Here is a 20,090-nt window from a genome sequence, read left to right as displayed (position 1 = left end):
GTTATACTTATCAGAACTCAGGTGACCATTTAAAGGCCCATTGGGCCTCTTGTCTTTTACAAGTAGCTGGGCCATGACCTGTCTGCTCATTATAATTTCATTAAATTTTCATAGATAATTTATGGACTAATAATTTGTCTGATTCAATCCTTAAGAATGTAAACATTAATAAAATCTGACAAGATTACATATACTTTGACGATGATGTAATAACTCTTGTTTCCTTCCACTTCCAAAATTGCTGGGGTATTACAGAAATGAAAATACCTGTATCATACTAATTTTTTTGGTTCAATTGATTTCATCTGAACTTTAAAAACCTCATATCAATAGCAGCCTGATTTATTGTCAGAGATCCAATTTTTATAGACTTCAGGAAAAGTTCCTTAAAGATTTTTTCCTAAACTTACTGTATTAAAATTCCAATCCAAAATTTTACTGTTTAAGATTTCCTTAATCTGAGGAATATTGATAAAACAGGGCCAGGTAACACAGGTAACAAATCAGGTATCGTTGGATGTCTGCTGGGTAGGTCATATCTATATATAGAAACAGGAAATAGTTGTGGTCCGACAGTGGGCCAAATATAACATTGTTTGAGGGGAGTGGTATAATTACATTCTATATTTACTCCGATATGATAACCCAGCTTCCTTTAGTCCAGACCCACTCCTTTTTTTTTATTCAAATCACAACTTTTGTAAGTCTGTTTAGTGTTTATTGATGTCAAGGAAAGATTAATTGATTTATTTAAAGCCCCCCCCTCCCCCCCCCCCCCCCCCCCCCCCCCCCCCCCCCTCTATAAATTCACCCTTATTTGAAGAATGTTTAAATCTCTGGAATGTTCCCTACTTTTCAAACTCCGACAACAAAGATTGTGATGGCTTGAGCTTGAGACCTTCATTCCAGCCCATTTCCTTCTTTACATGAAAATTGTAACCTTTATATGAGATATTTTTTTGGGAGCTGTCCTTGGCGTGGTGAAAAGCCATGGTCAGTGCCGACTGTAATCTACGGGAGACCTGAGTATTTCTGTACAGACTGGTGGGAGACTGGCGTGGAATGCCTAGTGTGTCCTGGACCGGTAGAATAAGGACACACAGTCTGTATAATTTGAATTATACACCAGAATACACCATTGTACATATACAAACTGACCCTGAGTGACCCCCTCCTGGCCCTGTTGACCCTCTTGACTCCTCTTGACCCTGTATGACCCCAGTGGCTCCATGAATGTCTCTATAGTGTCTATATCTCTATGCCTGGTGCGTTGGGATGAGCTAATTATAATATAATAAATGTACTATACCTACATGTAGGAGTGTATAATTTAATACAAACAGTCCACAACAAATTTATCTGTAAATATTTTAAACTTGCACACTTATCTATGGTCAGTCTATAAATATATCATTATACTGATTTACAGGTAAAAATTATCACAAAACACCTTACAGGTACTATCCAGGTAAATTATATCATTATACTGATTTACAGGTAAAAATCATCACAAAACACCTTACTGGTACGTATACCCTCCAGGTAAAATATATATTTTCACCTGTTATGTATAGGTACAATTAATATTAAATATGTACAGCCGTATAAAGGTCGACATTATATAAAACTATGTTATATACAAATTGTGTAATTCTAGATCTGTTACAGAATTATAAAACACTTAAAGTTGCATACTTAACAGGAATATCCTCCAGATACTCGAAAGTGACATATCTGTAACATAACTCCTCCATAAAGACAGAGACAATAGGATCTGAGGGTTAAGAAGAGACCACCAGGCATGAGGATAGTCTGTTTATAAAAGGTTTATTAAGCTGTGTTTTAATGATCTGTGTACATTGTACTTCTGTTACAGACATATAAAACATGTTATATAACATACTTCAGTAGAATATCATTCAAAACTTCATCTAACTGTAACATAACTCTCCCGTCAAGACAGGGACCACCAGATCTGAGTCTTCAGGACAGACCACCAGGCATGTAAGGATAACCTGTCTATTACGACCACTAGACTCTGACAACCTGTCTAGGGTGACTACCAGAATCTCACCAGGCATGTAAGGATAACCTGTCTATTACGACCACTAGACTCTGACAACCTGTCTAGGGTGACCACCAGAATCTCACCAGGTATGTAAGGATAACCTGTCTATTACGACCACTAGACTCTGACAACCTGTCTAGGGTGACCACCAGAATCTCACCAGGCATGCAAGGATAACCTGTCTATTACGACCACTAGACTCTGACAACCTGTCTAGATAGAACTCCAAAATCTCACCAAGCTTGGTGATATAAGAATACTAGACTCTGACAACCTGTCTAGGGTGACCACTGGAATCTCACCAGGCTTTGTGATAATCTGTCTATTACGACCACTAAACTATGACAACCTGTCTAGAGAGAACTCCAAACTCACACCAGGCTTGGTGATAACTTATTAAGATTACTATGCTATGTTTTGTCTAGAGATTATCAAGCCTGATTATAACCTGTTTATTAAGTCCACCAGGCCTGATGACCTGATTTGAGAGACCATCTGAGAGACCATCAGAATTATTAACCTGTTTTGAGAGACCATCCTAATTTAATTGACCTCTCTTGAGAGACCATCACAATTATTGACCTGTCTTGAGAGACCATCACAATTATTGACCTGTCTTGAGATACCATCAAAATTATTAACCTGACCTGAGAGACCATCTGAATTATAAACCTGACTTGAGAGACCATCAGACTTATTGACCTTACCTGAGAGACCATCACAATTATTTACCTGACCTGAGAGACCATCACAATTATTCACCTGACCTGAGAGACCATCACAATTATTCACCTGACCTGAGAGACCATCACAATTATTTACCTGACCTGAGAGCCCATCACAATTACTTACCTGACCTGAGAGACCATCACAATTATTTACCTGACCTGAGAGACCATCAGAATTATTGACCTGACTTGAGAGACCATCGGAATCTCTCCAGGAGAGAAAACCTGCTTGGAGACATGAACCTCCCTGGAAGCGACTATGTCTTTAATAATAGGCATTAAAGAGACCCAAAATGTCAATTGGCCCTTGACTGGTCAAAGAGAAAGGGATATTTTATTACATTTGATTTAAATAACTCAGTCCAGGATATAAAAGTTGATATTATCACAAAGGGTTCATACGTACAATATTTTCTTATTAAACAAAGAATCAAGTATCTGTGGACATTTGCCAACTATACAACAGTTTTAGAGTACTCAACCAATATTACCAGTATGTGTGAAAATGAAAATCAAAGGGAAATATTTTTACAGAAGCTTATGGATGTCTTCTGATATAGACACAACTTTAAAAATACACTATATCTACGAACAGCCAGAGGAATAACAATTGAGTTAACTCGACACCTATTTGGAGCATTCCAGTGTTAAGTTGTGTGAAGTAGGATTGAGTTAGTCCACCACACCTCCGAGCTATATACCTCCAATACCCCAAGGTAAACATGTTTTTCTGTCGACACCTTGGCTAAGAGTTTTATAAAGTTGTGAAAACATTCAACAAACAAGTTCTACCACAAATTTACGACAATGAGGCCTTATGTAACAGGACAATGATCCCATTAAGTAAGTAAAACTCGACAACAGTCCTCCCCCATACTCACTTCATGTCAAACTGTTTAAATTCTAAACATAGTACTCACTCAGTCCATGCAAAATTGGTCAATACAGAATTTTTCCATGCAAAATTTGTCATTATATAGCTTGCATTGTCTATAAGGAATTTAACAGTCCATACAGATCTGTCCATACAATTTTTTCCCATAAGGAATTAGTCCATACAGAATCTGTCCATGATTTTTTTTCCATATAGAATTAGTCAATACAAGGAGAATCGATCTGTCCATACATAATTTGTCCATACACAATTTGACTGTTATTAACTAGGTAATAATCAGAAAATTGTGCAGGCTCTAGATACTCAGTTTTTGTAGAATTACAATATTTTGTGTAAAATATAATTCCATCATAACTTCAAGCCCTCGATCAATATTAAATCAATGAATTATTCCACCCATGAATCAGTTATGATCACTAGATTAGTAATGAATTATATAAGGACTATGAACTGTATATCATCATGTGTCACTAGTAACGACAGCTATAGGGGAGAGTTTTCACTGTAACTAGCTGACAATGCAGATCAAACCGCCTACTAATCTGTGGTTTGTGGTTCAGTTGATGGAGAATCTTCCTATCTAAAAAGGTGACATTTAATGTACGATTGTTTATACCTTAAACAATTATGTAAATGTTTTTAGGACTATGCCCCCCAGGTAGGACATAAGTATTATACTGGCTGCTCCCATTACATGATCGTAAGAGGCGACTAAATTTGGGATCTTATCTTTTTTCTTCTTTCCGAACAACTTTTTTATTTCTAACGTCTCCCTTGACAATGCCTCACTTTTGGCCTTAAGTTGAGCGCTCGCCCATGTGAGGAAGGCTTTGAGTTTTGTACCTGGTCGAGAGTTACCAAAGTCTGAAAAAATGGTAGTTGCTAACTACTGCTAAAATTTTGGGAGTGGGAAGAATGGTTTGCCTGTTGTCAGTATAATGTGACTGGGTGGGGTGTCCTGCTGGGTGTCTTCAGCATTACGCTTCAGAGAGGTAGCACTATAAATGTGCAATCAGTGAAATTTGTGGTATCACAAGGAGACAACCACAGACATACGGCAGCCTTCCAAAAGACTGACACACTGCATGCATCTCCCACACACAGGTAAAGCACAGTCTCCATCTCAATATGGGGCCTAGCTTCAAAAAGAAAACTGACTACAGAGAAACAAATTTCCAAGATTTAATTCAAATCAAGTTTACAGATTTTAGGAATTGCTGTTATAAATTTTATATATTGGATCATATAATTTAAAATTATCCAATTTTATAAACATGCAGTCCCAACATTATGTGTCCTGAATAGCTAATATGATGGTCGAACCTATAAACATTATAACAGTGGCCTGCAGCTCCGAGCTGAAGTATATACGGTAAACCTCCGGTTAGTTCGAACAAAATTAAATAAATATTGACGAACCTGTTCGAATAATTCGAAATTATGCTCCAGAAAATATGCGTGAGTTCGAACTATTCGAGACAATATCGGCGAAAATCTCGGCAGAGTAAAATCATTAGACACAAACACATCCATCGTAAATCTGATACATAACGGCGGCCTGAACAATGGCACATTTATAAGTAAGTAAAATGATAGTTTTTCATTTAATTCAATATTAATTGATCGTTAAACGTTCTTCATTTCGCGATAATTATGATGGTTTTTGCACGAAGTCGCTCGCGGATCGGGCAATGCGTAGCTACAGTAGGCCCCATAACACTACAGTACACGTTTCATTTGTGACACAAAAGTTAAACATTTGTACAGTATAATCTTTGCATGATTATATTTCTTATCTGAATGAGAAACTATCACTTTATTATTGTAATAAATGGTCTCTTAAAATACATCAAAAGCAGTCTTCAGAACCTGTTCCGTTTACGAAACCACTACTGTAAAAATAGGCGATATGTGTTGGTAAAATTAGGTCAGAACATCAACATGTCTGCTTTTACATGTAAATATGCCCAGTCGTATTATCTACAAAACATAGTTGATACCTGCAAAATTATCCATCACTAATTGGGACACCTGTGGATTGTTTTGACTGGATATGAATGCTCTTCACGTCACTCAGCACGATCGGGCGGCCGATCCTTTCAACTTTACCGCAAGCGACACCTCGCGTGGCCTGCTTACCTAGCGTGAGGTCGCAGGTTTTCAGGTAATACCTTGATTGGCAATACTTAAGAGATTGTCCAGTCACAATTAAATAATCATAATGCTAAGTTAACACTAGTTATATGTGAAAATACACGGATGATTTCTTAGTTTGCCATACAGAGCGCGAATACAAATATCGCATGTTATTTATACATTGTCGGGGCCTAAATTTTGCAATCAGCTGTCTCGTGCGTGGTGTATTTTGCAATGTAACAAAAACCGAATTAAAGCTAAAATATGTGGCATATATATTAAATCACAGACGCATTCTAATGATCACGCATACAATCTTTTAACCTAAACGTGCTTGTTGATCAAATTTAAATCTTGGCATTTTTTCTGGGCCGGTCATCGGGGCCGGGTCGTCGCGAGCTTTCAATTGAATTTGCCGATAAAAAAAACCTTACTTTACGTTCTTCATTTGACAAGTTCGAACTATCCGAAATGGTGTCAGTTATAAACAGCCTGAGTTCGAACTATTAATAGCTGAAAAATTACTGTTTTTCTAGAAAAAAATGTGTGTTCGAACTATCCGCGTGTTCGAATTAATCGGAGGTTTACCGTATACAGTATAATATACACCAAATATCTGAAGATGTGCACAAGTAAATGATTTATAGTCATCCATGTATAAACATGTTAACGACTTTTACCTGTCGGAAAACATACATATGCACACTTACCTTTAAGTAAAGGTTGTCATTTACATAAAGTATAGAATGCCATGTATATACACTTGTGATACTATTTTATCTGACGAGGGAATCCAAATTAAAAATGTCCATGTAACCTGTACAAGTGAACAGTGTAGATGTTTTGTACTGGTTTTGAAGTCTATATCAGCCTTTGTACTGGTTTTAAAGTCTATATCAGCTATAGGCCTGGCCACATCACGAACTCACGAACTCACTGTATACTGTTAAAGATATATATAAGCTGTAATATTTAAATACAAGACCATTTGAAGGTGGAGACAACAGTCTTACGGCATACCTGTACCGTTGTAAACCACAGGAATAACAATATATAATCTACACACCTGTACAATACAGACCCAGGTACCCAAGCTTGTATCATCTCAATGACCGACCCCCCCTCCCCTGCCACCACCACCACATGTATTATCACATTAAAGCTCATATCTATATGTCTGCTGAGAAGTTTTCCTCAGATTTATTCACCTGTCTGGATTAAGACATCACCCTACGTGACATACAAATGTAGATATAAAACACTTACCTGTATTTAGGTTAGAATTATCCATACTTATTAGGTTATACTGTAATCCGTTACACCTGTATGGGGCCAGTCCCCTAAAGTCTCACCACTCCCGGGGAGCCATGCCTAACACCTATACACAGGTAAATCTGTACAGCCCATTCATTCTACTAGGGATGTTTTGATCTGTCCAAAAGGGGCCCACCCACAGGGAAATCCAAACTTATCAAGTTACCTGAAACTTTTCTGAAGTTTGTTATATACCTGTTACAGGTAAAAGGTATATATATATGTTTTGTCACACAGAGATTGTATTCTACCAGTAAGGTGACTCAGTCCTATCCACACTCATACACGTAACTCATTCATACAATACACATTTTAACTTTTGGCAGATATTTTCAAATAAATATTTGAATTTAAATATATTTTAACATGCAAATTCGATTTTGAAAATAATGGCATGGCAGATGTTTGTGTCTATGTAAATTGTCCTGGAGGTGTAAATAACATAACTGTTAACATTTGTAAGTTTACACCTAACACAGGGGTAGACTGTCACCTTGTCTCACCTGTACAGGTGTAATGTTGTCCAGTACACAATAGCTGCTTACTCTGTGTCATCTATAGTCTGTTTCAGTAAAGTTAAAATATGGTTGGTTTTTCACCTTGGTGTGTCATCTATGGTCTGTTTCAGAAAAGTCAATACACAGGGCTACAATGAGATAAAACCTAGAACAGATGTTTGTGGTAAGGGGGACAACTGTTATATAAAGGCAACTGAGATCTCAACTAAGTGGTGGAGTAGGGAGTACAGTTATACTGGGTCAGTGGTGGAGTAGGGAGTACAGTTATACTGGGTCAGTGGTGGAGTAGGGAGTACAGTTATACTGGGTCAGTGGTGGAGTAGGGAGTACAGTTATACTGGTCAGTGGTGGAGTAGGGAGTACAGTTATACTGGGTCAGTGGTGGAGTAGGGAGTACAGTTATACTGGGTCAGTGGTGGAGTAGGGAGTACAGTTATACTGGGTCAGTGGTGGAGTAGGGAGTAGGGAGTACAGTTATACTGTGTCAGTGGTGGAGTAGGGAGTACAGTTATACTGGGTCAGTGGTGGAGTAGGGAGTACAGTTATACTGGGTCAGTGGTGGAGTAGGGAGTAGGGAGTACAGTTATACTTGGTCAGTGGTGGAGTAGGGAGTACAGTTATACTGGGTCAGTGGTGGAGTAGGGAGTAGTTATACTGGGTCAGTGGTGGAGTAGGGAGTACAGTTATACTGGGTCAGTGGTGGAGTAGGGAGTACGGTTATACTGGGTCAGTGGTGGAGTAGGGAGTACAGTTATACTGGGTCAGTGGTGAAGTAGGGAGTACAGTTATACTGGGTCATTGGTGGAGTAGGGAGTACGGTTATACTGGGTCAGTGGTGGAGTAGGGAGTACGGTTATACTGGGTCAGTGGTGGAGTAGGGAGTACAGTTATACTGGGTCAGTGGTGGAGTAGGGAGTACAGTTATACTGGGTCAGTGGTGGAGTAGGGAGTACGGTTATACTGGGTCAGTGGTGGAGTAGGGAGTACAGTTATACTGGGTCAGTGGTGAAGTAGGGAGTACAGTTATACCGGGTCATTGGTGGAGTAGGGAGTACGGTTATACTGGGTCAGTGGTGGAGTAGGGAGTACGGTTATACTGGGTCAGTGGTGGAGTAGGGAGTACAGTTATACTGGGTCAGTGGTGGAGTAGGGAGTACAGTTATACTGGGTCAGTGGTGGAGTAGGGAGGACAAGTATACTGGGTCAGTGGTAGAGTAGGGAGTACAGTTATACTGGGTCAGTGGTGGAGTAGGGAGTACAGTTATACTGGGTCAGTGGTAGAGTAGGGAGTACAGTTATACCGGGTCAGTGGTGGAGTAGGGAGTACAGTTATACTGGGTCAGTGGTGGAGTAGGGAGTACAGTTATACCGGGTCAGTGGTGGAGTAGGGAGTACAGTTATACTGGGTCAGTGGTGGAGTAGGGAGTACGGTTATACTGGGTCAGTGGTGGAGTAGGGAGTACGGTTATACTGGGTCAGTGGTGGAGTAGGGAGTACAGTTATACTGGGTCAGTGGTGGAGTAGGGAGTACAGTTATACTTGGTCAGTGGTGGAGTAGGGAGTACAGTTATACTGGGTCAGTGGTGGAGTAGGGAGTACAGTTATACTGGGTCAGTGGTGGAGTAGGGAGTACAGTTATACTGGGTCAGTAGTGGAGTAGGGAGTACAGTTATACTGGGTCAGTGGTGGAGTAGGGAGTACGGTTATACTGGGTCAGTGGTGGAGTAGGGAGTACAGTTATACTGGGTCAGTGGTGGAGTAGGGAGTACAGTTATACTGGGTCAGTGGTGGAGTAGGGAGTAGGGAGTACGGTTATACTGGGTCAGTGGTGGAGTAGGGAGTACAGTTATACTGGGTCAGTGGTGGAGTAGGGAGTACAGTTATACTGGGTCAGTGGTGGAGTAGGGAGTACAGTTATACTGGGTCAGTGGTGGAGTAGGGAGTACGGTTATACTGGGTCAGTGGTGGAGTAGGGAGTACAGTTATACTGGGTCAGTGGTGGAGTAGGGAGTACAGTTATACTGGGTCAGTGGTGGAGTAGGGAGTACAGTTATACTGGGTCAGTGGTGGAGTAGGGAGTACAGTTATACTGGGTCAGTGGTGGAGTAGGGAGTAGGGAGTACAGTTATACTGGGTAATAATTGAGGTCTGTACAGACATATAACAGTTTTATAACTATCCGGAGTGAGATCATCTCAGATTAAAAAAATTGAAATAACTCTGTTTTAATATTTTCTATGAAAACTTCTGAAGTTATTTAAACATTACAGTAAACACACAGAAAAATGTCTAAAATCAAGATTTTTACTGAAAATTCTCGTCTGAACTACAGGTACCTAATGGTGATGCTATCTGCAACCAAAGGGAGATAACTGTTAAAAGGATTCAGGTCTATAAAGGAAGACAGCTGTTTCCTTCATAATTAAGCTTTATAATACATTATCCATAGATACAAAGTTCCAGGTTTAAGTAGCCAGCATGTACCAGCATTTGTTTTACAAACAACAGCCACACCATGTAGCCAGCCAGTCCTACTGATGGGCCAATAGGACTCATCTCTCTCACAAATTTATAACTTTTTTGTATTATTTTGCATGAAACTGAAATTTTATAGCACATGTTTATTCTATCATTGGTTAAATCTATTACATGTAAACTTTATACAACATTTGTATTTAACAATGAATATGTCTATATTTTTTATACAATGCTTAATATCTTAGAACAGGCTAATTAAGTCTTCATATTTTCTCTCATTCAATCGACTTGATACTACACTAGAATATTTTAGATTAAAATCCATTTCCGCTCTAAACTTTATACATTTGTATTTTAGCACTGACTTAGTCTATTACATGATTCATTTTATATAACATTTAATATCACCACTGATATGCTCAATCAACTTTATACAATTGTAGCAGGCCGGGTTTTAATTGTAAATACTGTACATAATTGTATGGTTGCATTCTAGCTTCAAGCTAGGGAGAATTTCCCTTTAGCTCAGTCGGTAGAGCGGCGGACCAGTAAGCCGAGGGTCGCTACCTACCTAAATCCTCTCCTGGTTAATAGTCCAGCTACTGTGTCCCCATGATACCTACCTAAAACCTGACCTGGTTAATAGCCCAGCGACTATGTCCCCATGATACCTACCTAAAACCTGACCTGGTTAATAGCTCTAGCGACTATGTCCCCCATAATACCTACCTAAAACCTGACCTGGTTAATAGCTCCAGCGACTATGTCCCCATGATACCTACCTAAAACCTGACCTGGTTAATAGCTCTAGCGACTATGTCCCCCATAATACCTACCTAAAACCTGACCTGGTTAATAGCTCCAGCGACTATGTCCCCCATGATACCTACCTGAATCCTGACCTGATTAATAGCTCCAGCGACTATGTCCCCCATAATACCTACCTAAAACCTGACCTGGTTAATATCTCCAGCTACTATGTCCCCATGATACCTACCTAAAACCTGACCTGGTTAATAGCTCCAGTGACTATGTCCCCCATGATATCTACCTAAATCCTGACCTTGTACTCTAAAGCTGTTCTGTGTCAGTGTCTGAAGTCCTATACATAAAAGCCAACTTTAAGAAGAGATTGTTTTTACGGACAAAAATAACCATCTGGACAGAAATTATTGAAAAATTAGCACTTGTTTGACCTTTCATCTCAGCTTTATCAGATCAAAGGTCACAGTGACCATATGACAGTATACTGCTCATCAGCTTCAGGTGATACAAGCTTGGCAAAGACATCTTCAATGTTTCTGAAGTGAAATCAATATTATTAGAAGCTTTCCCATGTCACAATAGATAGACAAGGGAGGAATGATTTTATTTTCTCTCTAAAAATATCAAACTTTCCATTAAAGCAAAAAAAGATCTTCAGATCATCGAGTAGTCGATTTGCAAAGAAATGTAACACAGACCAATATCTATCCCTCCCCTATGGAATACAGATTTCTTCTCTCAGACATATTGGTAATGCATCTTGCCAAAATTCCAAAATGCCAATAAAATTTTTTTCCAGACAACTGTTTCACCATGTATCAAAATATATTCCAGGAAGACAGGTTCCACCTCCATGGTTAAAGCCCTGCTTTGATGTCTGATGAAGGTCTGGAGCGATCTCACACAGGTGTGGGGCTCTCCTCTATCATTATATCCCAACATCTCATAGCTATGTTTAACAAGTGCAATCAATGATGGCAAAGCTCACAGGCAGCAGCAATCACACAATGCACTCATTTTTATGTACCGAGGTATGTATAAGCATTTCCACAAAATGGTAAAATGCGAAAAAAATCACAATTTTTTTCTGCATGATTTTGCCATAACATCACTCCAAAACCTCATATGAATGTTTAAACAAAATTAGAAGGGTGTGAGGTGTATACTTTTGGACTTACAAGCTTTCCAAAAAACTTACCCCAAAAACTTTAAAGTGGGTTTTGGTGCCAAAAAATTAAGTCCACAAAATCATAAAATGCTAAAAAATCAAAAATTTGTTCTGCATGATGTTGCCATAACATCACTCCTAGACCTCTAATGAATGCATAAACCAAATAAGAAAGTTGTGAGGTACATATTTTTGGACCTGCAATGTTTCCAAAAACTTACCCAAAAAACTTTAAAGTGGGGTGGGACACAGATGCAGGGGGTACAAGCATTAGCTCAAGGTTACTCGTAACCAGTGAGATAAAATGTTAACTTTATCTATTTTACACCAGCTTTTATTTAATTAAGCTTAAGCTTGCTGGCCTGGCTGGAAGGACTTGAGGGGTCTAACTATGAGATGAAACTTTAGCACCCAGGAAAAAACCCATGTAGCCGGCCAGTTGACCCCATACCTTTTCAGGTCTGATCAGGGAATCTTATCCCAGATCTCAAGGTGAAAGACAGATGTATTGATAATCACTCTACCGTCCCACCAAGTGTGTCATCACTGTACCGCCCGACCAAGTGTGTCGTCACTGTAATGCCCGACCAAGTGTGTCATCACTGTACCACCCGACCAAGTGTGTCATCATCCGACCAAGTGTGTCATCACTGTACCACCTGACCAAGTGTGTCATCACTGTACCGCCCGACCAAGTGTGTCGTCACTGTACAACCCGACCAAGTGTGTCATCACTGTACAACCCGACCAAGTGTGTCGTCACTGTACCGCCCGACCAAGTGTGTCGTCACTGTACAACCCGACCAAGTTTGTCATCACCGTACAACCCGACCAAGTGTGTCATCACTGTACAACCCGACCAAGTGTGTCATCACTGTAATGCCCGACCAAGTGTGTCGTCACCCGACCAAGTGTGTCGTCACTGTAATGCCCGACCAAGTGTGTTGTCACTATAATGCCCGACCAAGTGTGTTGTCACTATAATGCCCGACCAAGTGTGTCATCACTGTACCGCCCGACCAAGTGTGTCGTCACTGTACAACCCGACCAAGTGTGTCATCACTGTACAACCCGACCAAGTGTGTCGTCACTGTACAACCCGACCAAGTGTGTCGTCACTGTACCGCCCGACCAAGTGGGTCGTCACTGTACAGCCCGACCAAGTGTGTCGTCACTGTACAACCCGACCAAGTGTGTCGTCACTGTACCGCCCGACCAAGTGTGTCATCACTGTACAACCCGACCAAGTGTGTCATCACTGTACCACCTGACCAAGTGTGTCGTCATTGTACAACCCGACCAAGTGTGTCTTCACTGTACAACCCAACCAAGTGTGTCATCACTGTACAACCCGACCAAGTGTGTCGTCACTGTACTGCCCGACCAAGTGTGTCGTCACTGTACTGCCCGACCAAGTGTGTCGTCACTGTACAACCCGACCAAGTGTGTCATCACTGTACCGCCCGACCAAGTGTGTCATCACTGTACCGCCCGACCAAGTGTGTCGTCACTGTACCGCCCGACCAAGTGTGTCGTCACTGTACAACCCGACCAAATGTGTCATCACTGTACAACCCGACCAAGTGTGTCATCACTGTACAACCCGACCAAGTGTGTCATCACTGTAATGCCCGACCAAGTGTGTCGTCACCCGACCAAGTGTGTCGTCACTGTAATGCCCGACCAAGTGTGTTGTCAATATAATGCCCGACCAAGTGTGTCATCACTGTACAACCCGACCAAGTGTGTCATCACTGTACCACCTGACCAAGTGTGTCGTCACTGTACAACCCGACCAAGTGTGTCTTCACTGTACAACCCAACCAAGTGTGTCATCACTGTACAACCCGACCAAGTGTGTCGTCACTGTACCGCCCGACCAAGTGTGTCGTCACTGTACCGCCCGACCAAGTGTGTCATCACTGTACCGCCCGACCAAGTGTGTCGTCACTGTACAACCCGACCAAGTGTGTCATCACTGTACCGCCCGACCAAGCGTGTCATCACTGTACCGCCCGACCAAGCGTGTCATCACTGTACCGCCCGACCAAGTGTGTCACCACTGTACCGCCCGACCAAGTGTGTCATCACTGTACCACCCGACCAAGTGTGTCGTCACTGTAATGCCCGACCAAGTGTGTCATCACTGTACCGCTGACCAAGTGTGTCGTCACTGTAATGCCCGACCAAGTGTGTCGTCACCCGACCAAGTGTCGTCACTGTAATGCCCGACCAAGTGTGTTGTCACTATAATGCCCGACCAAGTGTGTCGTCACTGTAATGCCCGACCAAGTGTGTCATCACTGTACCGCCGACCAAGTGTGTCGTCACTGTAATGCCCGACCAAGTGTGTCGTCACCCGACCAAGTGTGTCGTCACTGTAATGCCCGACCAAGTGTGTTGTCACTATAATGCCCGACCAAGTGTGTCATCACTGTACCGCCCGACCAAGTGTGTCATCACTGTACCGCCCGACCAAGTGTGTCGTCACTGTACAACCCGACCAAGTGTGTCATCACTGTACAACCCGACCAAGTGTGTCGTCACTGTACCGCCCGACCAAGTGTGTCGTCACTGTACAACCCGACCAAGTGTGTCATCACTGTACAACCCGACCAAGTGTGTCATCACTGTACAACCCGACCAAGTGTGTCATCACTGTAATGCCCGACCAAGTGTGTCGTCACCCGACCAAGTGTGTCGTCACTGTAATGCCCGACCAAGTGTGTTGTCACTATAATGCCCGACCAAGTGTGTCATCACTGTACCGCCCGACCAAGTGTGTCATCACTGTACCGCCCGACCAAGTGTGTCGTCACTGTACAACCCGACCAAGTGTGTCATCACTGTACAACCCGACCAAGTGTGTCGTCACTGTACCGCCCGACCAAGTGGGTCGTCACTGTACAGCCCGACCAAGTGTGTCGTCACTGTACAACCCGACCAAGTGTGTCGTCACTGTACCGCCCGACCAAGTGTGTCATCACTGTACAACCCGACCAAGTGTGTCATCACTGTACCACCTGACCAAGTGTGTCGTCACTGTACAACCCGACCAAGTGTGTCTTCACTGTACAACCCAACCAAGTGTGTCATCACTGTACAACCCGACCAAGTGTGTCGTCACTGTACCGCCCGACCAAGTGTGTCGTCACTGTACAACCCGACCAAGTGTGTCATCACTGTACCGCCCGACCAAGTGTGTCGTCACTGTACAACCCGACCAAGTGTGTCATCACTGTACCGCCCGACCAAGCGTGTCATCACTGTACCGCCCGACCAAGCGTGTCATCACTGTACCGCCCGACCAAGTGTGTCACCACTGTACCGCCCGACCAAGTGTGTCATCACTGTACCGCCCGACCAAGTGTGTCGTCACTGTAATGCCCGACCAAGTGTGTCATCACTGTACCGCCGACCAAGTGTGTCGTCACTGTAATGCCCGACCAAGTGTGTCGTCACCCGACCAAGTGTGTCGTCACTGTAATGCCCGACCAAGTGTGTTGTCACTATAATGCCCGACCAAGTGTGTCATCACTGTACTGCCCGACCAAGTGTGTCATCACTGTACCGCCCGACCAAGTGTGTCGTTACTGTACAACCCGACCAAGTGTGTCATCACTGTACAACCCGACCAAGTGTGTCGTCACTGTACCGCCCGACCAAGTGTGTCGTCACTGTACAACCCGACCAAGTGTGTCATCACTGTACAACCCGACCAAGTGTGTCATCACTGTACAACCCGACCAAGTGTGTCATCACTGTAATGCCCGACCAAGTGTGTCGTCACTGTAATGCACGACCAAGTGTGTTGTCACTATAATGCCCGACCAAGTGTGTCATCACTGTACCGCCCGACCAAGTGTGTCATCACTGTACCGCCCGACCAAGTGTGTCGTCACTGTACAACCCGACCAAGTGTGTCATCACTGTACAACCCGACCAAGTGTGTCGTCACTGTACCGCCCGACCAAGTGGGTCGTCACTGTATAGCCCGACCAAGTGTGTCGTCACTGTACAACCCGACCAAGTGTGTCGTCACTGTACAGCCCGACCAAGTGTGTCATCACTGTACAATTCGACCAAGTGTGTCATCACTGTACCACCTGATCAAGTGTGTCGTCACTGTACAACCCGACCAAGTGTGTCTTCACTGTACAACCCAACCAAGTGTGTCATCACTGTACAACCCGACCAAGTGTGTCGTCACTGTACCTCCCGACCAAGTGTGTCGTCACTGTACAACCCGACCAAGTGTGTCATCACTGTAATGCCCGACCAAGTGTGTCGTCACTGTACAACCCGACCAAGTGTGTCATCACTGTACCGCCCGACCAAGCGTGTCATCACTGTACCGCCCGACCAAGCGTGTCATCACTGTACCGCCCGACCAAGTGTGTCACCACTGTACCGCCCGACCAAGTGTGTCATCACTGTACCGCCGGACCAAGTGTGTCGTCACTGTAATGCCCGACCAAGTGTGTCATCACTGTACAACCCGACCAAGTGTGTCACCACTGTACCGCCCGACCAAGTGTGTCACCACTGTATCGCCCGACCAAGTGTGTCATCACTGTACCGCCCGACCAAGTGTGTCGTCACTGTAATGCCCGACCAAGTGTGTCATCACTGTACAAACCGACCAAGTGTGTCATCACTGTACAACCCGACCAAGTGTGTCACCACTGTACCGCCCGACCAAGTGTGTCACCACTGTACCGCCCGACCAGGTGTGTCATCACTGCACCGCTCGATCCGCAGTGCTTTCACATTCATACCCTTCCAGCTACATGCCTTTTGAGTTTTAGATTTTGTTAATCTTCTAAATGAGTGACTAATGTTTGAGATAAAACCAACACATCAAATCACATCAGATGGTGAGTGAGGACACTCACACTTATCCTCACCCCATAACCTGCCTGAGGATTATTCCCACCCATATTATAACCTGAGGATTATTCCCACCCATATTTTAACATGAGGATTATTCCCACCCATATTATAACCTGAGGATTATTCCCACCCATATTTTAACATGAGGATTATTCCCACCCATATTATAACCTGGGGATTATTCCCACCCATATTTTAACATGAGGATTATTCCCACCCATATTATAACCTGTCTGATGATTATTCCCACCCATATTTTAACATGAGGATTATTCCCACCCATATTATAACCTGTCTGATGATTATTCCCACCCATATTTTAACATGAGGATTATTCTTACCCATATTATAACCTGAGGATTATTCCCACCCATATTATAACCTGCCTGAGGATTATTCCCACCCATATTATAACCTGTCTGGGGATTATTCCCACCCATATTATAACCTGAGGATTATTCCCACCCATATTTTAACATGAGGATTATTCCCACCCATATTATAACCTGGGGATTATTCCCACCCATATTATAACCTGGGGATTATTCCCACCCATATTATAACCTGTCTGGGGATTATTCCCACCCATATTATAACCTGTCTGGGGATTATTCCCACCCATATTATAACCTGTCTGAGGATTATTCCCACCCATATTATAACCTGTCTGAGGATTATTCCCACCCATATTATAACATGCCTGAGGATTATTCCCACCCATATTATAACCTGAGGATTATTCCCACCCATATTATAACATGGGGATTATTCCCACCCATATTATAACCTTGGGATTATTCCCACCCATATTATAACCTGAGGATTATTCCCACCCATATTATAACCTGGGGATTATTCCCACCCATATTATAACCTGGGGATTATTCCCACCCATATTATAACCTGAGGATTATTCCCACCCATATTATAACCTGAGGATTATTCCCACCCATATTATAACCTGAGGATTATTCCCACCCATATTATAACCTGTCTGGGATTATTCCCACCCATATTATAACCTGAGGATTATTCCCACCCATATTATAACCTGAGGATTATTCCCACCCATATTATAACCTGGGGATTATTCCCACCCATATTATAACCTGAGGATTATTCCCACCCATATTATAACCTGAGGATTATTCCCACCCATATTATAACCTGAGGATTATTCCCACCCATATTGTAACCTGTCTGGGGATTATTCCCATCCATATTGTAACCTGTCTGGGGATTATTCCCACCCATATTATAACCTGAGGATTATTCCCACCCATATTGTAACCTGTCTGAGGATTATTCCCACCCATATTATAACCTGTCTGGGGATTATTCCCACCCATATTATAACCTGAGGATTATTCCCACCCATATTATAACCTGAGGATTATTCCCACCCATATTATAACCTGTCTGGGGATTATTCCCACCCATATTATAACCTGAGGATTATTCCCACCCATATTGTAACCTGTCTGAGGATTATTCCCACCCATATTATAACCTGTCTGGGGATTATTCCCACCCATATTATAACCTGAGGATTATTCCCACCCATATTATAACCTGAGGATTATTCCCACCCATATTATAACCTGAGGATTATTCCCACCCATATTATAACCTGAGGATTATTCCCACCCATATTATAACCCGATGATTATTCCCACCCATATTATAACCTGGGGATTATTCCCACCCATATTATAACCTGCCTGAGGATTATTCCCACCAATATTATAACCTGAGGATTATTCCCACCCATATTATAACCTGGGGATTATTCCCACCGATATTATAACCTGGGGATTATTCCCACCCATATTATAACCTGCCTGAGGATTATTCCCACCCATATTATAACCTGTCTGAGGATTATTTCCACCCATATTATAACCTGTCTGGGGATTATTCCCACCCATATATATATATATATATATATATATATATATATCAATTTGCTATGTTTTTGACTCCTCTGGGGCTGTGGTTGCCAAATGGTTAGGATGTCCTGACACTTTATCACTAGGCCTCCACCTCTGGGTCGCCAGTTGGAAACCAACACAGGACAGGTATCTGGTACTGACCGTAGGCCAGTGGTTTTTCTCCGGGTACTCCGGCTTTTCTCCACCTCCTCCAAAACCTGACAGTCCTGAATGACCGTGTCTGTTAATAGGATATTAAACAAAACAAACAAATAGTCCTGACCCAACAATATGGACCTCACAATATCATCAGTCAAAGGTTATGAATGAGAATCCCCAAGAGATTTCAGCCCTCACACAAAATCAGTATATAGTGGCTCAACCATTCTGTGATAACAAAGTAACATGGCCCCTGCCCCAGGGACCTGACATTCCCTCTCAGAGAAACCTTGGTAAGATATGAACCGTATTCCAGAGATGTACAAACACACGCTGAGGACCACTAGGGATCACTGGCCCTAAAACCAGATATGAACACACATACAGAAAGCAAAGATAAGGTTAAGTACCTACCCCAGGGACCCAGAGACACACATACATACAGAAAGCTAAGATAAGGTTGGGTACCTACCCCAGGGACCCAGAGATCTGGGGTGAACCAAGAGCTCCATCAGTAAAATCCTCGTGTCAAAGAGTCACAGATGCCATATTGGACACTGACTGCACTCTCACATCCTGTTTATAAACAGACACAGCTCATAGTCTCCCAGCCTCCCCATCACACTCCAATTATCTCTGTATCGAGGCTCCAGAGGGGAACTCTCAAGTCTCCTAACCTCCCCATCACACTCCGATTATCTCTGTATCGAGGCTCCAGAGGGGAACTCTGAGTCTCCCAGCCTCCCCATCACACTCCAATTATTTCTGTATCGAGGCTCCAGAGGGGAACTCTCAAGTCTCCTAACCTCCCAATCACACTCCAATTATCTCTGTATCGAGGCTCCAGAGGGGAACTATCAAGTCTCCCAGCCTCCCCATCACACTCCAATTATCTCTGCATCGAGGCTCCAGAGGGGAACTCTAAAGTCTCCTAACCTCCCCATCACACTCCAATTATCTCTGTATTGGGACTCTAGAGGGGGACTCCCATCTCCCTATACCTTCACCCATCACACTCCAATTATCTCTGTATCGAG

At 42.7% G+C, this 20,090-nt stretch overlaps 1 protein-coding gene across 4 annotated transcripts in view; it reads right to left on the bottom strand.

Annotated features, from left to right (window-relative positions):
• The window catches only part of LOC117341332 (pleckstrin homology-like domain family B member 1), a 167,594-nt gene that overhangs the window by 82,028 nt on the left and 65,476 nt on the right, over window positions 1-20,090 (bottom strand). Inside the window, exon 1 of one of the 4 annotated variants that reach the window (XM_033903192.1) lies at window positions 7,094-7,228. The exons of the other annotated variants lie outside the window; for them this stretch is intronic. Coding sequence (XP_033759083.1) covers window positions 7,094-7,118 — 25 coding nt within the window. The 5' untranslated portion in view covers window positions 7,119-7,228. Of the gene's footprint in view, window positions 1-7,093; window positions 7,229-20,090 lie in introns of those variants that run through there. 4 annotated transcript variants of the gene reach the window in all.

Source organism: Pecten maximus, chromosome 13 (genome assembly GCF_902652985.1).
Source record: "Pecten maximus chromosome 13, xPecMax1.1, whole genome shotgun sequence".
In the NCBI taxonomy this organism is placed as follows: Eukaryota; Metazoa; Mollusca; class Bivalvia; order Pectinida; family Pectinidae; genus Pecten; species Pecten maximus.
The sequence above is the reverse complement of the archived record's forward strand: the minus strand, read 5'-3'. Positions and strand labels throughout refer to the sequence as shown.